Source organism: Salvelinus fontinalis, chromosome 31 (assembly GCF_029448725.1).
Source record: "Salvelinus fontinalis isolate EN_2023a chromosome 31, ASM2944872v1, whole genome shotgun sequence".
Classification (NCBI taxonomy): Eukaryota; Metazoa; Chordata; class Actinopteri; order Salmoniformes; family Salmonidae; genus Salvelinus; species Salvelinus fontinalis.
The window spans coordinates 9,565,937-9,592,912 of record NC_074695.1 but is presented as its reverse complement, the minus strand read 5'-3'; the positions used below and the strand labels follow the sequence as shown (position 1 = coordinate 9,592,912).

Sequence of the window (26,976 nt, the reverse complement as noted above, 5' to 3'; positions counted from 1 at the left end):
TTTATGGCGGTTTTGGAGCAGTGGCTTCTTCCTTGCTGAGCGGCCTTTCAGGTTATGTCGATATAGGACTCGTTTGACTGTGGATATAGATACTTTTGTACCTGTTTCTTCCAGCATCTTCACAAGGTCCTTGTGTTGTTCTGGGATTGATTTGCACTTTTCGCACCAAAGTACGTTCATCTCTAGGAGACAGAATGCATCTCCTTCCTGAGCGGTATGACGGCTGCGTTGTCCCATGGTGTTTATACTTGCGTACTATTGTTTGTACAGATGAATGTGGTACCTTCAGGCGTTTGGAAATTGCTCCCAAGGATGAACCAGACTTGTGGAGGTCTTGCCTGATTTCTTTTGATTTTCCCATGATGTCAAGCAAAGAGGCACTGAGTTTGAAGGTAGGCCTTGAACTACATCCACAGGTACATCTCCAATTGACTCAAATTATGGCAATTAGCCTACCAGAAGCTTCTAAAGCCATGACATAATTTTCTGGAATTTTCCAAGCTGTTTAAAGGCACAGTCAACTTAGTGTATGTAAACTTCTGACCCACTGGAATTGTGATACAGGGAATTATAAGTGAAATAATCTGTCTGTAAACAATTGTTGGAAAAAATTACTTGTGTCATGCACAAAGTAGATGTCCTAACCGACTTGACAAAACTATAGTTTGTTAACAAGAAATTTGTGGAGTGGTTGAAAAACGAGATTTAATGACTCCAACCTAAGTGTATGTAACCTTCCGACTGTATATATGTCTCGGTCTGTTACCTTCCCAGATGACTGAATACCCTTGATGACTGCCAGACAGACGATGAGCCAGGCGGCGAACAGGGACAGGGTCATCTTCCAGTTGAGGCCTCCGCTGTCCTCGATGGTGCTGGTGATGTTCAAGGTCTGCCGGTACCAGAAGTAGGTGGTGGCAGAAGACTTTTCACACTCCGGTTCGATTACTAGAAGAGGAGGGGAGAGGGGGAGGAGAGAGGGGAGGAGAGAGGCGAGAAGGGGAGTGGGGGAGGAGATGGGTAGAGGGGGAGGAGAGAGGGGAGAGGGGGAGGAGAAGGGGAGAGGGGAAGATAAAGAGGGGGAGGAGAAGGGGAGAGGGGGTAGAGGTAGGTGAGAGGGGAGAGGCAGAGGAGAAAGAGAGAAGGGGATGAGATAAGTGAGAGGGAAGGAGAGGAGAGAGGGGAGAGGGGTGAGAGGGGGAGGAGTGAGGGGTGAGAGGGGAGGAGAGAGGGGTGAGATGGAAGGAGAGAGGGGTGAGAGGGGGAGGAGAGAGGGGAGAGAGGGGGAGGAGAGAGGGGAGAGAGGGAGGAGAGAGGGGAGAGAGGGGGAGGAGAGCGGGGAGAGAGGGGTAGGAGAGAGGGGAGAGAGGGGGAGGAGAGAGAGGGAGGAGAGAGGGGAGAGAGGGGGACAAGGTTTGAGAAATGTGGAGTGAGAAATAGAAATAGCTGTGAAATAGAGTAAAGTCTTAGATGGTGCGGTAGTGAATCTATCTATCTATCTATCTATCTATCTATCTATCTATCTATCTATCTATCTGTCTGTCTGTCTGTCTGTCTGTCTGTCTGTCTGTCTGTCTGTCTGTCTGTCTGTCTGTCTGTCTGTCTGTCTGTCTGTCTGTCTGTCTGTCTGTCTGTCTGTCTGTCTGTCGATCTGAACTGGGTTGGATAGTCCCTAAACTGATCTGAATTGGGTTGGATAGTCCTTAAACTGATCTGAGAGAGCAGCTCTGATGCTGCATCATGTCAGAACGTATGACCAAGTCTCTGTGAGTATTCAGCATGCCCCGCGGCTGACAGCCGCCAAAGAGGGAATGGCAGGCAGCCGCAGCACACAGTCAGTCAAGAGGCAGGAGGTAGGGAACCCTATGTTAGCCTTTAGCTCATCCACTCACCTCACATTAGCGTTTACGTTAGCATGTTAGTATTAGTTGTCTGTACATTAGCATTTACGTTAGCATGTTAGTATTAGTTGTCTGTACATTAGCATTTACGTTAGCATGTTAGTATTAGTTGTCTGTACATTAGCATTTACGTTAGCATGTTAGTATTAGTTGTCTGTACATTAGCATTTACGTTAGCATGTTAGTATTAGTTGTCTGTACATTAGAATTTACATTAGCGTGTTAGTATTAGTTGTCTGTACATTAGCATTTACGTTAGCATGTTAGTATTAGTTGTCTGTACATTAATATTTACGTTAGCATGTTAGTATTAGTTGTCTGTACATTAGCATTTACGTTAGCATGTTAGTATTAGTTGTCTGTACATTAGCATTTACGTTAGCATGTTAGTATTAGTTGTCTGTACATTAGCATTTACGTTAGCATGTTAGTATTAGTTGTCTGTACATTAGCATTTACGTTAGCATGTTAGTATTAGTTGTCTGTACATTTTGAGAGTATTTTGTGTTTTGTACTCACTGGCTTGGCTCCCGTTGCCCACCCTGATGGGGCACTCTGCCCAGGGCAGCGGGTACTGGAAGGACTGGAAGAAGTAGAAGATACTCCAGCCGATAATCACGTTGTAGTACAGGCCCACGAAGCCACACACCTGGAGAGAGACAGAGAGAGGTAGAATAATCCTTAGGTCTTCCTAAGAAACCATTGTCATTACTCGACCTACAAAAACATATACACTGCTCAAAAAAATAAAGGGAACACTTAAACAACACAATGTAACTCCAAGTCAATCACACTTCTGTGAAATCAAACTGTCCACTTAGGAAGCAACACTGATTGACAATAAATTTCACATGCTGTTGTGCAAATGGAATAGACAAAAGGTGGAAATTATAGGCAATTAGTAAGACACCTCCAAAAAAGGAATGGTTCTGCAGGTGGTGACCACAGACCACTTCTCAGTTCCTATGCTTCCTGGCTGATGTTTGGTCACTTTTGAATGCTGGCGGTGCTCTCACTCTAGTGGTAGCATGAGACGGAGTCTACAACCCACACAAGTGGCTCAGGTAGTGCAGTTCATCCAGGATGGCACATCAATGCGAACTGTGGCAAAAAGGTTTGCTGTGTCTGTCAGCGTAGTGTCCAGAGCATGGAGGCGCTACCAGGAGACAGGCCAGTACATCAGGAGACGTGGAGGAGGCCGTAGGAGGGCAACAACCCAGCAGCAGGACCGCTACCTCCGCCTTTGTGCAAGGAGGATCAGGAGGAACACTGCCAGAGCCCTGCAAAATTACCTTCAGCAGGCCACAAATGTGCATGTGTCTGCTCAAATGGTCAGAAACAGACTCCATGAGGGTGATATGAGGGCCCGACGTCCACAGGTGGGGGTTGTGCTTACAGCCCAACACCGTGCAGGACGTTTGGCATTTGCCAGAGAACACCAAGATTGGCAAATTCGCCACTGGCGCCCTGTGCTCTTCACAAATGAAAGCAGGTTCACACTGAGCACGTGACAGAGTCTGGAGACGCCGTGGAGAACGTTCTGCTGCCTGCAACATCTTCCAGCATGACCGGTTTGGCGGTGGGTCAGTCATGGTGTGGGGTGGCATTTCTTTGGGGGGCCGCACAGCCCTCCATGGGCTTGCCAGAGGTAGCCTGACTGCCATTAGGTACCGAGATGAGATCCTCAGACCCCTTGTGAGATCATATGCTGGTGCGGTTGGCCCTGGGTCCCTCCTAATGCAAGACAATGCTAGACCTCATGTGGCTGGAGTGTGTCAGCAGTTCCTGCAAGAGGAAGGCATTGATGCTATGGACTGGCCCGCCCGTTCCCCAGACCTAAATCCTATTGAGCACATCTGGGACATCATGTCTCGCTCCATCCACCAACGCCACGTTGCACCACAGTCTGTCCAGGAGTTGGCGGATGCTTTAGTCCAGGTCTGGGAGGAGATCCCTCAGGAGACCGCGCTGTAGGGAGGTCATACAGGCACGTGGAGGCCACACACACTACTGAGCCTCATTTTGACTTGTTTTAAGGATCAGCCTGTAGTGTGGTTTTCCACTTTAATTTTGAGTGTGACTCCAAATCCAGACCTCCATGGGTTGATACATTTGATTTACATTGATCATTTTTTGTGTGATTTTGTTGTCAGCACATTCAACTATGTAAAGAAAAAAGTATTTAATAAGAATAGTTCATTCATTCAGATCTAGGATGTGTTATTTTAGTGTTCCCTTCATTTTTTTGAGCAGTGTATTTTTTGTGTATTCAGGTGTATTTATATTGTTAATTTGCTATGTTGTGGGAAACCTATATCATTTCAGAGCTTCCATCAACCAAAAGGGTGGTGTTGTCTAGTTACACAAACACACGGCTTTCCTAGACAACACAACACACAACACACAAAGCTAAACAAGGCAACTCAGTTCACATTCTGTAGGCTATACGAACAGGACCGCTTCTCCTGTGTTCTCTGCTCAGACACTCGTGTAGCCCACAGCTGAAGTGTCTATGAATAATAGAAGTGTGTTCTTCCAGCAGTGTTCTAGCTGGTCGTCAGTGGTCGTATTTATAGCTTCTGGGCAGAGCTGAGCTCCTAGTGTTACATCCAGCCTGCCTCAGCCCTCACGGCCTCTGTCTCAGCCCTCACGGCCTCTGTCTCAGCCCTCACTGCCTCTGTCTCAGCCCTCACTGCCTCTGTCTCAGCCCTCACTGCCTCTGGCTCAGCCCTCACGGCCTCTGCCTCAGCCCTCACGGCCTCTGTCTCAGCCCTCACGGCCTCTGTCTCAGCCCTCACTGCCTCTGGCTCAGCCCTCACTGCCTCTGGCTCAGCCCTCACTGCCTCTGCCTCAGCCCTCACTGCCTCTGCCTCAGCCCACACTGCCTCTGCCTCAGCCCACACTGCCTCTGCCTCAGCCCTCACTGCCTCTGTCTCACCCCTCACTGCCTCTGGCTCAGCCCTCACTGCCTCTGGCTCAGCCCTCACTGCCTCTGGCTCAGCCCTCACTGCCTCTGCCTCAGCCCTCACTGCCTCTGCCTCAGCCCTCACTGCCCCTGGCTCAACCCTCACTGCCTCTGCCTCAGCCCTCACTGCCTCTGCCTCAGCCCTCACTGCCTCTGTCTCAGCCCTCACTGCCTCTGCCTCAGCCCTCACTGCCTCTGCCCTCACTGCCTCTGGCTCAGCCCTCACTGCCTCTGCCTCAGCCCTCACTGCCTCTGGCTCAGCCCTCACTGCCTCTGGCTCAGCCCTCACTGCCTCTGTCTCAGCCCTCACTGCCTCTGCCTCAGCCCTCACTGCCTCTGGCTCAGCCCTCACTGCCTCTGGCTCAGCCCTCACTGCCTCTGGCTCAGCCCTCACTGCCTCTGCCTCAGCCCTCACTGCCTCTGGCTCAGCCCTCACTGCCTCTGCCTCAGCCCTCACTGCCTCTGCCTCAGCCCTCACTGCCTCTGCCTCAGCCCTCACTGCCTCTGACTCAGCCCTCACTGCCTCTGTCTCAACCCTCACTGCCTCTGGCTCAGCCCTCACTGCCTCTGGCTCAGCCCTCACTGCCTCTGTCTCAGCCCTCACTGCCTCTGCCTCAGGGCTGCATATTGCTATTAGGCCTCTTGCACTGACTGCAACATCCAATAGCCACAGTACAGCATACTACTTAGAATGTATGTCCAATACAATGCTTCATTCTAAGACGTATATCCAATACACAGTAGCAGCTTCCCTCAGAGGCCTTCCCACAGTAGCAGCTTCCCTCAGAGGCCTTCCCACAGAAGCAGCTTCCCTCAGAGGCCTTCCCACATTAGTGGCTTCCCACAGAAGGCCTTCCCACATTAGCGGCTTCCCACAGAAGACCTTCCCACAGTAGTAGCTGCTTCCAGACTTGGTGCACTGGTACCACTTGCCGTGCGGTAGCAGAGAGAACAGTCTGGCTTGGGTGGCTGGAGTCTTTGACAATTTTTGGGGCATTCCTTTGACACCGCCTGGTATAGAGTGTAGCGCCTTACGGTCAGGTGCCTTGCAATCGCCGTACCAAGCGGTGATGCAGCCAGTCAATATGCTCTCAATGGTGCAGCTGTAGAACTTTTTGAGGATCTGAGGGCCCGTGCCAAATCCTTTTCAGTCTCATAAGGGGGAAGAGGCGATGTCATGCCCTCTTCACAACTGTGTGGGTGTGTGTGTTTACCGTGTTGATTCCTTAGTGATAAGGACACCAAGGAACTTGAGTGAGTGTGTGTGTGTCTATCTATCTGTGTGTGTGTGTGTGTCTCTGTGTGTGTGTGTGTGTGTGTGTGTGTGTGTGTGTGTGTGTCTATCTATCTGTGTGTGTGTGTGTGTGTGTCTCTGTGTGTGTGTGTGTGTGTGTGTGTGTGTGTGTGTGTGTGTGTGTGTGTGTGTGTGTGTGTGTGTGTGTGTGTGTGTGTGTCTCTGTGTGTGTGTGTGTGTGTGTGTGTCTCTGTGTGTGTGTGTGCATCTCACCATTAGACTGGAGACACCGATGCCTCCTAGCTGAGGGTAAACATAGTTCCACACTCCAATGCTCCCACGCCGGATCCTCTGGCCCACCGCCAGCTCCAGAAAGAACAGAGGGATACCAATGAGAATGAGGAGGATAAAGTAAGGGACCAGGTACGCACCTGAGAGAGGAGGGGAGGAGGGAGGGATGGAGAGAGAGAGAGAGAGAGAGAGAGAGAGAGAGAGAGAGAGAGAGAGAGAGAGAGAGAGAGAGAGAGAGAGGCAGAGAGAGACAGAGAAAGAGAGAGAGAGAGAGACAGAGAGAGAGGTAGAGAGAGAGAGAGAGAGGTAGAGAGAGAGAGAGAGGTAGAGAGAGAGAGAGAGAGGGAGAGAGAGAGAGAGAGGTAGAGAGAGAGAGAGGTAAAGAGAGATATAGAGAGAGAGAGAAAGAGAGAGAGGTAGAGAGAGAGGTAAAGAGAGAGAGAGAGAGAGAGAGATAGAGAGAGAGAGAGAGAGAGAGGTAAAGAGAGAGAGAGAGAGAGAGAGAGAGAGAGAGAGAGGTAAAGAGAGATAGAGAGAGAGAGAGAGAGTCAATTACAATCAGTAAAGGTCTAACTTGAAACAGCCTTATGGATGGAAGGAAAAGGCCAGCTCAGAAATGTCTCAAGCCAACCAAACAAAGCCAGACTACTTTTTCATGTCCTCTATTATTGGTCTCCCATGTGGCGTAGTGGTCTAAGGCACTGCATCTCAGTGCTGGAGATGTCACTACAGACCCTGGTTTGATTCCAGGCTGTATCACAACTGGGTGTGATTGGGAGTCCCATAGGGTGGTGCACATCTGGCACAGCGTCATCTGGGTTAGTGTTTGGCTGGGGTAGGCTGTCATTGTAAATAAGAATTTGTTCTTAACTGACTTGCCTAGTTAAATAAAGGTTAAACAAAAAAATCTAACTCCTGCAGCCTCACCACCTCCTGTCTCTCTCCGTCTTCCACTAAAACTCTTCCTCTTTTAGCTCCACTGTGCACACAGAGCATCATCATGCATCAACGTCACTCACAAACAACAAGTCCAGTTGAGAGAGAAGACAATGGTGACAGAGGATTTCAGCCGGATAGAACACACACACACACACACACACACACACACACACATGACTCCATGACTCCATGACTCCTTCATCAGGGAGGGTTGAGAACTGGGGGGGGGGGGGGGGCTCCATGACTCCTTCATCAGGGAGGGTTGAGAACTGGATGGGGGCTCCATGACTCCATCAGGGAGGGTTGAGAACTGTGTGGGGGGGGCTCCATGACTCCTTCATCAGGGAGGGTTGAGAACAGGGGGGGGGCTCCATGACTCCTTCATCAGGGAGGGTTGAGAACTGGAGGGGGGGGGGCTCCATGACTCCATCATCAGGGAGGGTTGAGAACTGGGGGGGGGGGGGCTCCATGACTCCTTCATCAGGGAGGGTTGAGAACTGGAGGGGGGGGGGGTGGACTCCATGACTCCTTCATCAGGGAGGGTTGAGAACTGGAGGGGGGCTCCATGACTCCTTCATCAGGGAGGGTTGAGAACTGTGTGGGGGGGCTCCATGACTCCTTCATCAGGGAGGGTAGAGAACAGGGGGGGGGGGGGGCTCCATGACTCCTTTATCAGGGAGGTTTGAGAACTGGGGGGGGGGGGGGGGGGGGGGGGGGGGGGGGCTCCATGACTCCTTCATCAGGGAGGGTTGAGAACTGTGTGGGGGGGCTCCATGACTCCTTTATCAGGGAGGGTTGAGAACTGGGGGGGGTGGGGAGGGCTCCATGACTCTTTCATCAGGTATGGTTGAGAACTGGGGGGAAGGCTCCATTAACCCTTCATCAGGGAGGGTTGAGAACTGTGTGGGGGGGGGCTCCATGACTCCATCATCAGGGAGGGTTAGGAACTGGGGGGGGGGGGGGGGGGGGGGGGGGGGGCTCCATGACTCCTTCATCAGGGATGGTTGAGAACTGGGGGGGGGGGGGGGGGGGCTCCATGACTCCTTCATTAGGGATGGTTGAGAACTGGGGGGGGGGGGGCTCCATGACTCCTTCATCAAGGATGGTTGAGAACTGGGGGGCCCTCCATGACTACTTCATCAGGGATGGTTGAGAACTGGGGGGGGGCTCCATGACTCCTTCGTCAGGGATGGCTGAGAACTGTGGGGCCCTCCATGACTACTTCATCAAGGATGGTTGAGAACTGTGGGGCCCTCCATGACTACTTCATTATCCTGAGAATGAGTAGGCTGTTGATGCATGGTACCATAGTATGACTGCTTCATTGTCCTCCAAGCAAATAGTGTCACTGTCACATTACAGAGAAAATACATCTGCGGCATTTAAGCCAATGTAGCTCTCATTCCCCGAATGCCTAGTGCAGTTTATTGCAGAATGCCCAATGCACTCAATTATGACTGAGTATCTGTTCACAGAGCTGATACAGTGCAGTGTTCAGAGTAGGACAGTATCCCAGTGGAGGGTAGTACTATGGTACTACATTACTAGTATAGTCTAGGACAGTATCCCAGTGGAGGGTAATACTATGGTACTACATTACTAGTATAGTCTAGGACAGTATCCCAGTGGAGGGTAGTACTATGGTACTGCATTACTAGTATAGTCTAGGACAGTATCCCAGTGGAGGGTAGTACTATGGTACTACATTACTAGTATAGTCTAGGACAGTATCCCAGTGGAAGGTGGTACTATGGTACTACATTACTAGTATAGTCTAGGACAGTATCCCAGTGGAGGGTAATACTATGGTACTGCATTACTAGTATAGTCTAGGACAGTATCCCAGTGGAGGGTAATACTATGGTACTACATTACTAGTATAGTCTAGGACAGTATCCCAGTGGAGGGTAATACTATGGTACTACATTACTAGTATAGTCTAGGACAGTATCCCAGTGGAGGGTAGTACTATGGTACTACATTACTAGTATAGTCTAGGACAGTATCCCAGTGGAGGGTAGTACTATGGTACTACATTACTAGTATAGTCTAGGACAGTATCCCAGTGGAGGGTAATACTATGGTACTACATTACTAGTATAGTCTAGGACAGTATCCCAGTGGAGGGTAATACTATGGTACTACATTACTAGTATAGTCTAGGACAGTATCCCAGTGGAGGGTAATACTATGGTACTACATTACTAGTATAGTCTAGGACAGTATCCCAGTGGAGGGTAATACTATGGTACTACATTACTAGTATAGTCTAGGACAGTATCCCAGTGGAGGGTAATACTATGGTACTACATTACTAGTATAGTCTAGGACAGTATCCCAGTGGAGGGTAATACTATGGTACTACATTACTAGTATAGTCTAGGACAGTATCCCAGTTGAGGGTAGTACTATGGTACTACATTACTAGTATAGTCTAGGTAGTACTATGGTACTACATTACTAGTATAGTCTAGGACAGTATCCCAGTGGAGGGTAGTACTATGGTACTACATTACTAGTATAGTCTAGGACAGTATCCCAGTGGAGGGTAGTACTATGGTACTACATTACTAGTATAGTCTAGGACAGTATCCCAGTTGAGGGTAATACTATGGTACTACATTACTAGTATAGTCTAGGTAGTACTATGGTACTACATTACTAGTATAGTCTAGGACAGTATCCCAGTGGAGGGTAGTACTATGGTACTACATTACTAGTATAGTCTAGGACAGTATCCCAGTGGAGGGTAGTACTATGGTACTACATTACTAGTATAGTCTAGGACAGTATCCCAGTGGAGGGTAATACTATGGTACTACATTACTAGTATAGTCTAGGACAGTATCCCAGTGGAGGGTAATACTATGGTACTACATTACTAGTATAGTCTAGGACAGTATCCCAGTGGAGGGTAATACTATGGTACTACATTACTAGTATAGTCTAGGACAGTATCCCAGTGGAAGGTGGTACTATGGTACTACATTACTAGTATAGTCTAGGACAGTATCCCAGTGGAGGGTAGTACTATGGTACTACATTACTAGTATAGTCTAGGACAGTATCCCAGTGGAGGGTAGTACTATGGTACTACTATGGGTATACTAGGGTACTATAGGTATGGGTATACTAGGGTACTATAGTAATAGGGTATACCAGGGTACTATAGTAATATGGTATACTAGGGTACTATAATACTAGGGTATACTGGGGTACTATAATACTAGGGTATACTAGGGTACTATAGTAATAGGGTATACTAGGGTACTATAGTAATAGGGTATACTAGGGTACTATAGTACTAGGGTATAATAGGGTACTATAATAATAGGGAATACTAGGGTACTATAGTACTAGGGTATACTAGGGTACTATTTTAATAGGGTATACCAGGGTACTATAGTACTAGGGTATACTAGGGTACTATAGTAATAGGGTATACTAGGGTACTATAGTAATAGGGTATACTAGGGTACTATAATACTAGGGTATACAAGGGTACTATAATGCTAGGGTATACTAGGGTACTATAGTAATAGGATATACAAGGGTACTATAGCAATAGAGTATACCAGGGGACTATAATACAAGGGTATACTAGGGTACTATAGTAATAGGGTATACTATGGTAATATAGTACTAGGGTTTACTAGGGTACTATAATACTAGGGTATACTATGGTACTATAGTACTAGGGTATACTGTGGTACTATAATACTAGGGTATACTAGGGTACTATAGTACTAGGGTATACTAGGGTACTATAGTACTAGGGTATACTGTGGTACTATAATACTAGGGTATACTAGGGTACTATAGTACTAGGGTATACTAGGGTACTATAATACTAGGGTATACTATGGTACTATAGTAATAGAGTATACTAGGGTACTATACTACTAGGGTATACTAGGGTACTATAGTACTAGGGTATACTATGGTACTATAGTAATAGGGTATACTAGGGTACTATAATACTAGGGTATACTAGGGTACTAGGGTACTAGGGTATACTAGGGTACTATAATACTAGGGTATACTATGGTACTATAGTAATAGGGTATACTAGGGTACTATAGTACTAGGGTATACTAGGGTACTATAGTACTAGGGTATACTAGGGTACTATAGTACTAGGGTATACTAGGGTACTATAGTAATAGGGTATACTAGGGTACTATAGTACTAGGGTATACTAGGGTACTATAGTAATAGGGTATACTAGGGTACTATAATACTAGGGTATACTAGGGTACTATAGTAATAGGGTATACTAGGTTCTATAGTACTAGTATAGCCTAGGGCAGTACAGCAGTGATGGCATTAGTTCATACACGCTCTAACCACTAGGCTACCTGCCGCCCCATCTCAAGACATCCCTTCAAATACGGTGTACCTTTAAGTTGTAATTTTGTCGACAGACTCATTTGAATATATCAAGAGAACGGGTTCAGAATATTATGTAGGGATCGATGACAAAAAGCTAAATATATGAATATTCATCTTCTGTTCAGTACCAACAGGTGATCAAAAAGTACTCTGATCTTGTAGATTGTTCAGGTTTAGGAAAGTATTTATGAATCATTAAAAAAAAACTGGTTTGGAGAGCCTTCATGCACGAAAGAAAGAAAACGATGGTTTGATTCATTCTGAAAATTGGCACATTCAGTTCTTCAACCCATGGTAATGTTGGAAGATCAGTGTACATAGAATTATAATAGGGGGTATAATAGTGTACAATAGTAGGCTATATCCTCGTCTACTGCCTGCACTAACCATGGAACTGTGTGATGTCACAGCCAAGTATTGCGCCATCATTCCGGTTCAAACTGTTACGGCATGGTCTGCACCCCCACTCCGTAGTGATGGAATTATCCATTTATTTTTATATTATCAACTGTTACTAATGAGCTTCAGCGACAGCCTCACACCCATGACGGCGTTTACAGAGGAAGCAAATTCATGTAAAATAAACAATGTTATTAAATGGAATGATTATGTAGGCTACACCAACTGAAGGGAACTAACAGGTAGTCAAGGGGCGGCAGGTAGCCTAGTGGTTAGAGTGTAGGGGCGGCAGGTAGTCTAGTGGTTAGAGTGTAGGGGCGGCAGGTAGCCTAGTGGTTAGAGCGGCAGGCAGCCTAGTGGTTAGAGTGTAGGGGCGGCAGGTAGCCTAGTGGTTAGAGCGGCAGGTAGCCTAGTGGTTAGAGTGTAGGGGCGGCAGGTAGCCTAGTGGTTAGAGTGTAGGGGCGGCAGGTAGCCTAGTGGTTAGAGTGTAGGGGCGGCAGGTAGCCTAGTGGTTAGAGCGGCAGGTAGCCTAGTGGTTAGAGTGTAGGGGCGGCAGGTAGCCTAGTGGTTAGAGCGGCAGGTAGCCTAGTGGTTAGAGTGTAGGGGCGGCAGGTAGCCTAGTGGTTAGAGTGTAGGGGCGGCAGGTAGCCTAGTGGTTAGAGTGTAGGGGCGGCAGGTAGCCTAGTGGTTAGAGTGTAGGGGCGGCAGGTAGCCTAGTGGTTAGAATGTAGGGGCGGCAGGTAGCCTAGTGGTTAGAGCGGCAGGTAGCCTAGTGGTTAGAGTGTAGGGGCGGCAGGTAGCCTAGTGGTTAGAGCGGCAGGTAGCCTAGTGGTTAGAGTGTAGGGGCGGCAGGTAGCCTAATGGTTAGAGTGTAGGGGCGGCAGGTAGCCTAATGGTTAGAGTGTAGGGGCGGCAGGTAGCCTAATGGTTAGAGTGTAGCGGCGGCAGGTAGCCTAGTGGTTAGAGTGTAGGGGTGGCAGGTAGCCTAGTGGTTAGAGTGTAGGGGTGGCAGGTAGCCTACTGGTTAGCACGTTGGGCCAATAACCGAAAGTTTACTGGATCGAGTTGACAAGGTAAAAATCTGTCATTCTGCCCCTGAACAAGGCAGTTAACCCACTGTTCCCTGGTAGGCTGTCATTGTAAAATAATAATTTGTTCTAAACTGACTTGCCTAGTTAAATAAAGGTTCAATTTAAACAATAAATTGGCAGTTGGTTATTAGGCCTACTGACGGGCGATACTGATAACGACTAATTTTTAACATGATAGAAACAGGAACCTCTTACGCTGTCATTGCCACCTGCTCTCCACTGTGTAGATGTCCTGAGAGGCTGATCCTATGGCAACATGTGATCCACATCACATTAAGTCATGATAGAAGCATATTTTCCACCTGCTAAATTGGGTCCTGTCACCCAATATCAGCCATAAGAGCTGGAGGGTTGGAGGGACATCTTTTCCTATGTCTGAACCCTGATTGTGAACGTCATCATCATCATCATCATCATCATCATCATCATCATCATCCTTATAACACAGTTCACTTAGGTCAAATAAAGAAACACTGGGTTCTCCCCATTATTCCCCACCAGAGACTACATTACCCAGAATCTCCAGTACCCACCTCCTCCATTCTTCTGACACAGGTAAGGGAACCTCCAGACGTTGCCCAGGCCTACAGAAAAGCCAACCTGGGCCAGGATATACTGCAGCTTGCTGTTCCAGGCCGGCCTCCCCTCCTCGTCCCCTGGAGAAGGTAGCAGGCCCTTGCCCATGGCCGGCTGGGCCCCGGGGCTGAGACCCATACTCATCCGGCTGCTCTTATAGTCCAGGGGCTCAGCCAGGGTCAGGAGGTCCGCCACTGACTCAGTGACTGGATCACTGTGAGGGAGTCCCAGGGTCACCTTGCTGTTCTTAAGCATGGTGACGGTTGGGTGGTAGGAGTCTGACGGCTAGGGTCAGAGATGTTCAGAGGGTCGAATCCACAGAGATGTGAAGAAGGAGACGGTTGGGATACGCTTTGCTTTGTCCAGAATCTGTGAAGAGAAAGGTTAAGAGATGGTTACTGAATCAAAATCAAATCAAAATCAAATCAAATTTATTTATATAGCCCTTCGTACATCAGCTGATATCTCAAAGTGCTGTACAGAAACCCAGCCTAAAGCCCCAAACAGCAAGCAATGCAGGTGTAGAAGCACGGTGGCTAGGAAAAACTCCCTAGAAAGGCCAAAACATAGGAAGAAACCTAGAGGGGAACCAGGCTATGAGGGGTGGCCAGTCCTCTTCTGGCTGAATAAAACTGTATTATCAACAAGACCAAAGTGAAAATATGTTATTTCTGTTGGCCACCATTTCTGTGTATCAGTGGAACATTGTATTACAAACCACAATAAAATTTGAAATCCATTTAAAGCTGAGTCACATGGGTGACATTACTGATCACATGAGTTGCAGCCAATGTGGGGGTCTGTTTGTGTGATTACTGGCCTTGAGAATATTGTGTACAAGTAAACAAAGAAAACAAATCTAATTTGTGCACGTCATATATTATTTAGAAAAAATGTGGAGGTGTGTCCATGTCTAGAGTTACCGCTACAGTTTAGGTTTGAATATTTTGTGTGACCAAGCTGTCTATTAATACCATTCAGCTCGACTACAACAGCCATTCCAGCGCCTGCAGTTCCTCTCCTGTACCAGCTTTGGAAAAAAATCCCAGTTGCCCAAATGAAAAGGCAGCTGAGCAGTTCTACTTCTAGTTGAATGAGCTGTATTGTCCAGGATCTATCATTATAAGGCCATTTGCATAGAAAATCTGACTGGAAATCGGCTGAGTTCAACTCCGTGTGTAATTTATTGTAACGCTGCCTGGCTGCCTGGCTGGCTGGGTGCTGGCTGGCTGGCTGGCTGGATCTGTGCTGGCTGGCTGGCTGCCTGGCTGGCTGGGTGCTGGCTGGCTGGCTGGCTGGCTGGCTGGCTCTGTGCTGGCTGGCTGGCTGGCTGGCTGACTGGCTGGGTGCTGGCTGGCTGGCTGGCTGGTTGCTGGCTGGCCGGCTGGGTGCTGGGTGCTGGCTGGCTGGTTGCTGGCTGGCTGGCTGGGTGGGTGGGTGCTGGTCAGCCAGCCAGCCAGCCAGCCAGCCAGGGTCCTTCACTTTTCTTCCTCAGAGGACTGTTGGTTTAGCCCAACAGCTGATGGAGAAAGCCTGTGCTAAGTAGACTGAGTAGAGGACCAGCGCACGCAAGATTTGGTCCTGAGTTCTAGCACCACGGCAGATAGTTCTGGCACTGCGGCAGACAGTTCTGGCACCGCGGCAGACAGTTCTGGCACCAGGGCAGACAGTTCTGGCACCAGGGCAGACAGTTCTGGCACCAGGGAAGACAGTTCTGGCACCACGGCAGACAGTTATGGCACCCCAACAACTGACAGCAGAAGGAGTTCTGGCACCACAACAGCAGACAGCAGACAGGCAGTCCCAAGTGCAACAGAGGTGGAGCTGTGAAGCTTGTCTGAGACCTGAAAACGTGTGTTAGCTCCTCGGGCTAATGCCTAGGCTTTACTCAGCAGGCTAACACAGTCGAAGCCACACAATGTTTGAATGGGCTTAAATACTTTAAATTGACATGAAATACTTGACATTTACATGAAACAGCCAATAATGGGACGACAAGGACGTCAACGGTTAAAACGCCAAGCAACAACTAAGCCAAGAGATAAGACCTCAGCTTGGGGCATATATCTTGAAAGTCATATTATCAGACTTTGAGGTAAACCTTCTGAGCTGTTTCAGAGACTGGCTCTAAAGACATCACCTGTCGGACGACAGACAGGTCTGTTTGATCTAAACTGAGGCCACTGAAGCTGTGAGGGTCAAGAGACCAGCTAGAGGATATAATTAAACATGGTGTGCAGCAGGGAGGGGGTGCTTACAGAGGTGGCCACCCAGAGACCAGTCCAACTGCACTCTGTCTGCACGCAACATCACATTCCTTAGCTAGAACAATCTCCTGCAGTCACGACATGCTGCTTTCACATACTACTCAGTGGACTCAGTCAGTATTCAATGAAACATGGCTCATCCCTTGGTTCTCACACACTCAGTACTCAACACCTCTTGACCTCTTCCAGAGAATAGATATTAGAGATAAATCAAGGCTTTGTCCCAAATGGCATCCGTGTGGCTCAGTTGGTAGAGCATGGCGCTTGCAACGCCAGGGTTGTGGGTTCGATTCCCACGGGGGGCCAGTACAAAAAAAGTATGAATGTATGTACTTGTAAGTCGCTCTGGATAAGAGCGTCTGCTAAATGACTTAAATGTAATGTAAATGTAATATAGTGGTGAGAATATCATGTATAAACTGAATTTCATGTTTTCCTTTTGTCGTGCTTCAGGAAGAACAGTCCACCATGTACTGTCTGCTGGTCAGTCAGCTGAGATTAAGCTATACAGACAGTGAGTAGTCCCATAAAGACACGGACTGACCGTTACATTATTTTACATCTTACAATATTCTCAAGGATTTTGATGCATATAACCACTGCTAATACACCACACTGACTCAGATGCAGCTGCAAATCGGTATTGGAATAAAAGAGACAGGCATAAATCGTCGTCGGATACCCCGCACAAAGAGAGCAAAGGAACGGGAAATAAAATAGTGAAGCCGGCGTCACCAGAGACAGATTAGTTTATAAACGTAAACCAATCCATACATTTTAAATACAATACTGAGTTTTGAAAAGTTGAGACTTGTTCCACAGATTTTAGTGTGCTTTTATAGATTTGAGATTCCAGTGTTGCTTATTAAGAGTCCAGTATTGTTTATTGAGATGTCAGTGTTGCTTATTGAGATTTCAGTGTATTGCTTATTGAGATTCCAGTGTTGTTTACTGAGATTTCACTGTTGCTTATTGAGATTCCAGTTTTGCTTATTGAGATTCCAGTGTTGCTTATTGAGATTCCACTGTTGTTTATTGAGATTCCTCTGTTGCTTATTGAGATTCCAGTGTTGCTTATTGAGATTCCAGTATTGCTTATTGAGATTCCAGTGTTGTTTATTGAGATTCCAGTGTTGCTTATTGAGATTCCAGTGTTGCTTATTGAGATTCCAGTGTTGCTTATTGAGATTCCAGTATTGCTTATTGAGATTCCAGTATTGTTTATTGAGATTCCAGTGTTGTTTATTGAGATTCCAGTGTTGCTTATTGAGATTCCAGTGTTGCTTATTGAGATTCCAGTGTTGTTTATTGAGATTCCAGTGTTGTTTATTGAGATTCCAGTGTTGCTTATTGAGATTCCAGTGTTGTGTAGCGGGTACACGCTAATAGCGTTTCAATCAGTTACGTCACTTGCTCTGAAACCTAGAACTAGTGTTTCCCCTTGCTCTGCAAGAGTTGCGGCTTTTGTGGAGCGATGGGTAACGATGCTTCGTGGGTGACTGTTGTCGATGTGTGCAGAGGGTCCCTGGTTCGCGCCCGAGGTCGGGGCGAGGGGACGTACTAAAGTTAAAACTGTTACACTTATTGAGATTCCAGTATTGCTTATTGAGATTCCAGTATTGTTTATTGAGATTCCAGTGTTGTTTATTGAGATTCCAGTGTTGCTTATTGAGATTCCAGTATTGCTTATTGAGATTCCAGTGTTGCTTATTGAGATTCCAGTGTTGTTTATTGAGATTCCAGTGTTGCTTATTGAGATTCCAGTGTTGTTTACTGAGATTCCACTGTTGCTTATTGAGATTCCAGTGTTGCTTATTGAGATTCCAGTTTTGCTTATTGAGATTACAGTGTTGCTTATTGAGATTCCAGTGTTGCTTATTGAGATTCCAGTGTTGTTTATTGAGATTCCAGTGTTGCTTATTGAGATTCCAGTGTTGTTTATTGAGATTCCAGTATTGCTTATTGAGATTCCAGTGTTGTTTATTGAGATTCCAGTGTTGCTTATTGAGATTCCAGTATTGTTTACTGAGATTCCAGTGTTGCTTATTGAGATTTCAGTATTGTTTACTGAGATTCCAGTGTTGCTTATTGAGATTCCAGTGTTGTTTATTGAGATTCCACTGTTGCTTTTGAGATTCCAGTATTGTTTACTGAGATTCCAGTGTTGCTTATTGAGATTCCACTGTTGTTTACTGAGATTCCAGTGTTGCTTATTGAGATTCCAGTGTTGTTTAATGGCAAAATAACTTGTCTTCTGTAATTATACAGAATATGGAAAATCAGAATCTGGCATGTCGGCCCAAAAATAACTCTGCTGAAAAGAAGCAGCGTTTTGCGGGTGCAACTGAAGACATGATGTCTGATGTGGAGACAGACTCAGAGGAGACGGATTCCTTTTGAAGAACTTCCCAACCCTGACTCTTCCTTGAGTTTGATGACCTGATTGCATCAGCAGACCGGAGAAGAAGGGCCCTACTGGGGAGAAAAAGCTCCTACTCAGAACATCTGATTGTGCAATAGACCACAGACAATCACGATTTTCCCTGACTCTTCACACCTGCTTCTCAACTACATTTTTGCTCCTACTCTCACTCACTCGTCAACCCTTACATATTCACAGCTAGAACATTGTCACGACTTCCGCCGAAGTTGGTCCCTCTCCTTGTTCGGGCGGCCTTTCGGCGGTCGACGTCACCGGCTTTCTAGCTGCCACCGGATCCACGTTTCTTTTTCCATTTGTTATGTCTTGATTCCATTACGTTATTATTATTTCCCTATTTAACCCTCTGGTTCTCATTATGTTTTGTGCGTGATTGTTCCTGGTTGTGTGTTAGTCTTTTGTGTTAGGGTTTGTTATCCCTGCGTGGATTTATTAGGCAGATTATTTTTTCTGAGTAAAGTACGCACAACTGACACATGACAAACATTTCCCTCTTCTTCTAGTTTAAAAAAAAATACACGTGTTGATATTGTGTATTTTCATATAAATGTGTTGATGTTGTCAATTTATTTATAAATGTGTTGATATTGTGTATTTTTTATATAAATGTCTTGATATTGTGTATTTTTTATCTAAATGTGTTGATATTGTCTGAAACTAGGGTATTTGGTGCAGTGAGTACAGTCCACTACTTTTGACCAGGGTCCATAGGGCTCTGGTCAAAAGTAGTGCACTACGTAGAGAATAGGGCACCATTGAGCCCTGGTCAAAAGTAGTGCACTAAGTAGAGAACAGGGCACCATTGAGCCCTGGTCAAAAGTAGTGCACTAAGTAGAGAATAGGGCACCATTGAGCCCTGGTCAAAAGTAGTGCACTAAGTAGAGAATAGGGCACCATTGAGCCCTGGTAAAAAGTAGTGCACTAAGTAGAGAATAGGGCACCATTGAGCCCTGGTCAAAAGTAGTGCACTAAGTAGAGAATAGGGCACCATTGAGCCCTGGTCAAAAGTAGTGCACTAAGTAGAGAATAGGGCACAATTGAGCCCTGGTCAAAAGTAGTGCACTAAGTAGAGAATAGGGCACCATTGAGCCCTGGTCAAAAGTAGTGCACTACGTAGAGAATAGGGTGCCATTTGGGACGCAGTTTGGGGATGTAACATCGTTTCTGGCCTATTTATGGAACGTATGCAAATAATGGTCAAGTTTCTATTGTGACGAGATGATGTTTAAATGATCATATTGAAATGGACTGAGTGATTCACTTCAAACTGTCTTATAGGAAGTCAGAGAGAGAGAGAGAGAGAGAGAGGGGTAAGCTAGAGCAGACCAGTCACTGTACTCTTGTCGTATCTGCTCCCACTGGTATCAACTACAGTGGCGGTCAGTGCTGTTTAAGATGACGGAGGACGATTCGTTTTTCATGAGCGCGGCCTTATTTCTAGTACAGCATATTGGCTGATTGTCATTCATATTCCATTCACCCAGTTCAATGTAACAGCGATAGTTTTAGGCTACTACTGTACACGATATTCTAATTTTCCCAATACCCATCGTGAGGTTGCTAGAACCTAGCCTATGAATGAAAGTTAACAACGTAGGTAAACATAGGTCGAGAGACAAATTTGAGGTGACAGACAGTGACACATTCAATACCGCCTTGCACACTCTTGCCTGCATCTAGCTGAAATAAGGTGTAATCATTAGTCCAACAGTTGCAAACAATAGTTTCTATTGGACAAATTCAGGTATGTTTATCCCCGTTTTGTTCCGTTTGCTTACGTTTAGGATTTTTTTTCAACGGAATCAGCAGAATGAATACACCCTGATCACCCGTTAACACAGTTCACTTTCATAGCAGCCATGTTGTATTCCTTCCCGCATCGATGCGCTCTCTTCCTCTCACCTCTCCCTTCGCTTGAGGACTTCAATGCACAACACATCAGCTGTATGTGACCAGGTGAAAAAAAACTTTTGAAGCCAAACCGTTGTCACCATGTTAGCTAAAGTAACGTCATAGTCACCTAATAGAACTAACAAGTTAGTAAACCCACTACAATCATGCAGCAACGTTACAGTGTACAGTCAGTAAGCAGTTACACCGGCGGGCCCCGGTGGCAATAAATTAGTAAAACCAAATCTTTACCTTGACTTGAAAGAGTTCCCGTGTTGTGTTGGATAGTCATAGCCAGCAAGCTAACATTTGAGCAGGGTGTTTCATTAGGTTGAACTAGCTAGCTGCATTTGCTAGCGAAGTAAGTGAAACTGAAAGTGAAGAAAAAAATAAGAAATCTCTCTCTCTATTTCTTTCTAGCTTCTCCTTTATTTTGGAAGAAATTAATTTGTTTAAAACTGTTCAACTATTGTCTTCGTCTCTCTCTTTGAGTCAACAACTCATCACATTTTATGAACTGCAGTGCTAGCTAGCTGTAGCTTATGCTTTCAGTACTAGATTCATTATCTGATCCTTTGATTGGGTGGACAACATGTCGGTTCATGCTGCAAGAGCTCTGATAGGTTGGAGGACGTCCTCCGGAAGTTGTCATAATTACTGTGTAAGTCTATGGAAAGGGGTGAGAACCATGAGCCTCCAAGGTTTTATATTGAATTCAATGTACCCAGAGGAGGACAGAATCTACACCATGGTGCTACCCTACAGAGTGCTGTTGAGGCTACTGTAGACCTTATTCGCAAAATGTGTTTTAATAAATTATTTGGTGACATGTGAATATATTTATTGTCGTTTTATATAAAAAGGATTACTTTTTAAATGTTTAAAAACATTTATTTTTAAGAAATTCACTGAGGAGGATGGTCCTCCCCTTCCTCCTCTTAGGAGCCTCCACTGATCATTTATGAATGGTGGCATTTCTACAGGTCAAATGACTGGATGGATCCTTGGTAGGCAATGGTTGGTATGCAATGGTTCTTCCTGTTAAATTTAAATCTCATCCCTGCACCATCCAATCTTTCATATAGACAGCTCTTAAAGGCCAGCTGCCAATCACATTAAGTCACTGTGACAAGATAGGAGTGAACTAGCCTTACGCTGCCAGACATCACACCGTCACAACTGGGGTCAAGGCTAAGAGTGCATTAATGTTAGGTACAATGGCATGATGGGTGATGTCAAATCAAATCAAATTGAACACAATAGGCAATAAAGAAAAAGACATCAGAACTTTAGTATAAATAGTAGTTTCAGGATAATGGGTTGAGTAAGCCCTCGCGTTTCCGTCTCAGTTGGTTCAGTATTACAACGAACAATGCTTCGTAAACAAGCTTTAGACTACAAGTGAAATGCTTACTTATGGGACCATTCCAACAATGTAGAGAGAAAAACAAGAAATAATAGAAAAAAATAACAAGAGGAATAAATATACAATGAGTAACGATAACTTGAATATATACACAGGGTACCAGTACTGAGTCGATGTGCAGGGGTACGAGGTAATTGAGGTAGATATGTACATATAAAGTGCATTCGGAAAGTATTCAGACCCCATGACATTTTCCACATTTTGTTACGTTACAGCCTTATTCTAAAATGATGAAATGTTTTTTTCCCCTCATCAATCTAAACATAATACACCATAATAACAAAGTAAAAACAGTTTTTCTTCATCATTCTTACATAGGTATTCAGACCCTTTACTAAGTACTTTGTTGAAGCACCTTTGGCAGCGATTACAGCCTCGAGTCTTCTTGGGTATGACGCTACAAGCTTGGCACACCAGTATTTGGGGAGTTTCTTCCATTCTTCTCTGCAGATCCTCTCAAGCTCTGTCAGGTTAGATGGGGAGAGTTGCTGCACAGCTATTTTCAGGTCTCTCCAGAGATGTTTGATCGAGTTCATGTCCGGGCTCAGGCTGGGCCACTCATGGACATTCAGAGACTTGTCCCGAAGCCACTCCTGTGTTATCTTGGCTGTGTGCGTAGGGTCGTTGTCCTGTTGAAAGGTGAATCTTCACCCAAGTCTGAGGTCCTGAGCACTCTGGAGCAGGTTTTCATAAAGGATTTCTCTGTACTTTGCTCCATTCATCGTTCACTTGATCATGACTCGTCTCCCAGTCCCTGCTGCTGAAAAACATCCCCACAGCATGATGCTGCCACCACCATGCTTCACCGTAGGGATGGTGCCAGGTTTCCACCAAACGTGATGCTTGGCAATCGGGCCAAAGAGTTCAATCTTGGTTTGATCAGACCAGAGAATCTTGTTTCTCATGGTCTGAGAGTCCTTTAGGTGCCTTTTGGCAAACTCCAAGCGGGCTGTCAAATAAAATAGAGGTCCTGGATAGAGGTCCTGGATGGCAGGAAGCTTAGCCCCAGTGATGTACTGGGCCATTCGCACTACCCTCTATAGTGCCTTGCGGTCGGAGGCCGAGCAGTTGCCATACCAGGCAGTGATGCAGCCAGTCAGGATGCTCTCGATGGTGCAGCTGTAGAACCATTTGAGGATCTGAGGACCCATGCCAAATCTTTTCAGTCTCCTGAAGGGGAATAGGTTTTGTCGTGCCCGCTTCACGACTGCCTTGGTGTGCTTGGACCATGTTAGTTAGTTGGTGATGTGGACACCAAGGAACTTGAAGCTCTCAACCTGCTCCACTGCAGCTCTGTCGATGAGAATGGGGGGCGTGCTCAGTCCTCTTTTTCCTGTAGTCCACACTCATCTCCTTTGTCTTGATCACGTCGAGGGAGAGGTTGTTGTCCTGGCACCACACGGCCAGGTCTCTGACCTCCTCCCTATAGGCTGTCTCATCGTTGTCGGTGATCAGGCCTACCACTGTTGTGTCATCTGCAAATTTAATGATGGTGTTGGAGTCGCTCCTGGCCGTGCAGTCATCAGTGAACAGGGAGTACAGGAGGGTACTGAGCACGCACCCCTGGGGAGCTCCAGTGTTGAGGATCAGCATGGCAGATGTGTTGCTACCTACCCTTACCACCTGGGGGCGGCCCGTCAGGGAGTCCAGGATCCAGTTACAGAGGGAGGTGTTTAGTCCCAGGGTCCTTAGCTTAGTGATGAGCATGGAGGGCACTATGGTGTTGAACCCTGAGCTGTCGTCAATGAATAGCATTCTCACATAGGTGTTCCTTTTGTCCAGGTGGGAATGGGCAGTGTGGATTGCAATAGAGATTGCATCATCTGTGGATCTGTTGGAGCGGTATGCAAATTAGAGTGGGTCTAGGGTTTCTGGGATGATTGTGTTGATGTGAGCCATGACCAGCCTTTCAGAGCACTTCATGGCTACAGACGTGAGGGTTACGGGTCGGTAGTCGTTTAGGCAGGTTACCTTAGTGTTCTTGGGCACAGGGACTATGGTGGTCTGCCTTTTACTGAGGAGTGCCTTCCGTCTGGCCACTCTACAATAAAGGCCAGATTGGTGGAGTGCTGCAGAGATGGTTGTCCTTCTGGAAGGTTCTCCGATCTACACAGAGGAACTCTCTTTGTCAGTGAACATCGGGTTCTTGGTCGCCTCCCTGACCAAGGCCCTTGTCCCCCGATTGCTCAGTTAGCCGGGCGGCCAGCTCTAGGAAGAGTCTTGGTGGTTCCAAATTTCTTCCGTTTAAGAATGATTGAGGACACTGTTCTTGGGGACCTTCAATGCTACAGAAATGTTTTGATACCCTTCTCCAGATCTGAGCCGTGGCACAATCCTGTCTCGGAGCACAACATACAAGTCCTTCGACCTCATGGCTTGGTTTTTGCTCTGACATGCACTGTCCACTGTGGGACCTTATAAAGACAGGTATGTGCCTTTCCAAATCATGCCCAATCAATTGAATTTACCACAGGTGGACTCCAATCAAATTGTAGAAACATCTGAAGGATGATCAATGGAAACAGGATGCACCTGAGCTCAATTTCGATTCTCATTGCAAAGGGTCTGAATACTTATGTAAATATTGTATTTCTGTTAATTTTTTGTATTTTTTTGTTGCAAAAATGTATAAAACCCTTTTTTTTCCACTTTGTTTTTATGGGGTATTGTGTGTAGATTGCGGAGGATTATTATTTTTTTATCCATTTTAGATAAGTCTGTAACGTAACAAAATGTGGGAAAGTCAAGGGGTCTGAAAACTTTCCGAAGGCTCTGTAATTATAAATATGGCATCAAAATGTGGAGAATCGGATCTCCTCCCTAGGTGATTATTGTACGCAGCTTGCTCTGATCGTAGAGTAATGAAACAGGCAGGGAAACTGAGCTTATCTTTGGTGGTCGGTGAACCCTCAACCTTCTGGCTAGTAGTCCTGCGTGGGATTGACTGTGCCACAAAAGCATGCTGAAGTCGCAATGTCGATATCCACATGTATAAACACGGGGTCGCTCCAGTTATTGTAGTTGTGGTCGTAAACATTATTTTTAGTTAATTATATGAGAGGGAGGGTGTTCAATTTATTTTACAGTACAAGGGGAGGGTCATGTGAAAATATATGTCACTTTGGGGGATAGGGAAGGGGGGGGGTGCATTTGTTTTTGGATGACACGTTGAGTTGGATCAGCCCCTCCCCCACGGTAAATGTCGATCTGTCCCTTATGTTTAACCTTCATTTAACTAGGCAAGTCAGTTAAGAACAAATTCGTATTTTACAATGACGGCCTACCCCGGCCAAACCCTCCCCTAACCTGGACGAAGCTGGGCAAAATGTGTGAGACCTATGGGCCTCACGATCACGGCCGGTTGTGATACAGCCCGGGATCGAACCAGGGTCTGTAATGTCAAACTCAAAACTACTAGGGGAAAGAATGGCCTTCTCTGAGAACAACAAATTATTATATTCTATAGAATCTATTCTATTCTATTCTATGTGGTTCCCGAGTCGATTTGGGTATAAAAACGGAGTAAAAATCCCATAGCATCTTGATTTCTAGCATCTTGATACGATAGGTGTGCATCCTCCAGGCCGAACTGAGAGACATCATCATCACGTGTCCACAGGCACACTGCGTAGTGTGACGCTCCATAGTGGAATTGGTTTTATTATTGCTTCAAACAGTTGAAAAACAGCTGGTGGAAACATGAATGGTCGCCAAGGTCAAATCAAGAAAAACCGAATAGGACATCCACATCCGTGCATCCAAAGACGGAGCAAAGTAGAATATTTCCTAAATAAGTGACCTGATCGCTCAATACGTTTTATACCTGGGATGAAAGACGCAGACGCGAATCGTAGGCCCATTAGCGAACTAAATATTGTAGACCACACCGCAACCTATATGCTATGAGTGCTCATCTCGCACCGAAAAGGGCGAACGGTTTCTATAGGCAAGCCTACAGTATACAATAGCCTATTGCAACAATCATGCAGAAACACCAACACGTATTATAGACAGATTTAACAGGGTGAGAAATAACGGTTAATTTCCATTGACTATAACAATGATCTCCTTATTGCAGCCTATAGATATGTCATGATGCAGTCGAATAATGCGTTGCTAGATGGAAGAAGGAAATAAGAATCGTATAGGCTCAATGCCATTCTTACCTTATTCGAAGTTGAACAACAGTCTATATTCAAAAACAGTTTTTAAAAAATCCCCACGTTCAGTAAGGCATATATTCACCCATCTCTCCTCTGCGCGCACTGAGATGCGAGATCACCGAGAGCTCCTTGATGGAAATTGACATGCGGTGAGGCGCGTAAAGTCTGACGCAAACAGACACCCAACGGTTCTCTTTGGCAAGTTTAGCGGCTAATAACGGTCACTTTTACACACATTAAACGACCATTTATTGTATTACTTCATCAATCCAACAATGATATTGTCTATATTATCAGTGATAATATAGACAATGCAGGTTTATTCCACGTGGCTGATGTTGGTGGGACAACTCCCACGTATTTAAGGATTACTATGGGGAAGGTTTTTTCCATCACGATGCCTGACGCAGGTTTGAGTCATCCTAACTTCTTACGTCAGCAGATGTTTACAAACCTATTTTAAAGCATCTGACTGCAGTATAGCCAGTCCTGTGGGGAAAATAACAGCACAGGTGGTCTGTGTAACCCGAGTGAGTGAGTGCTTTCATTGACTAAAAGAGATGATGCATGTTGTTCGAAGCAGGTATCAGATTGTTTTGTCACAGCTGGTTGAAGTGGAGCAAAACACGCCTTATGATCACAGGTACAGGGGTCAACCAACATTACACAATGCTATAGGTTACTAATTAGGTGTGTGATTTAGCACCCCGTCAAACAAGTTTGACAAAAAGACATCACATGCTCAATTAGCGCTTGTAAATATGTAATAGGATATTTGCATATCCAAACAGTGTAGTTTGTCCAATTACACCTACGGTGTAGGGCGTTGTCTTCTGACAAAGAAACAAATGAATGAGCAAATATATTGTTCATATCATTGTTATTACTGGTAATTGCACGTTATAGATATGGTTACTGTATAGTGAGACATCAGTGGCATTTTAAACATGCTGTGGCATGCCATAATGTGTTGTATTTCTGTGTAATATGTTGTTGCAACAA

General features: G+C 45.9%; 1 protein-coding gene across 1 annotated transcript in view; it reads right to left on the bottom strand.

The window, feature by feature from the left end:
- LOC129829503 (sodium-dependent neutral amino acid transporter SLC6A17-like) overlaps positions 1 to 26,326 on the bottom strand; it is a 56,024-nt gene extending 29,698 nt beyond the window's left edge. The window contains exons 1-5 of the mRNA XM_055891219.1: positions 25,978 to 26,326; positions 13,746 to 14,157; positions 6,374 to 6,531; positions 2,421 to 2,550; positions 767 to 948 (exon numbers count right to left, since the gene is read on the bottom strand). Coding sequence (XP_055747194.1) covers positions 767 to 948; positions 2,421 to 2,550; positions 6,374 to 6,531; positions 13,746 to 14,043 — 768 coding nt within the window. The 5' untranslated portion in view covers positions 14,044 to 14,157; positions 25,978 to 26,326. The remainder of the gene's footprint in view (positions 1 to 766; positions 949 to 2,420; positions 2,551 to 6,373; positions 6,532 to 13,745; positions 14,158 to 25,977) is intronic.
- Positions 26,327 to 26,976: the final 650 nt, after the last annotated feature.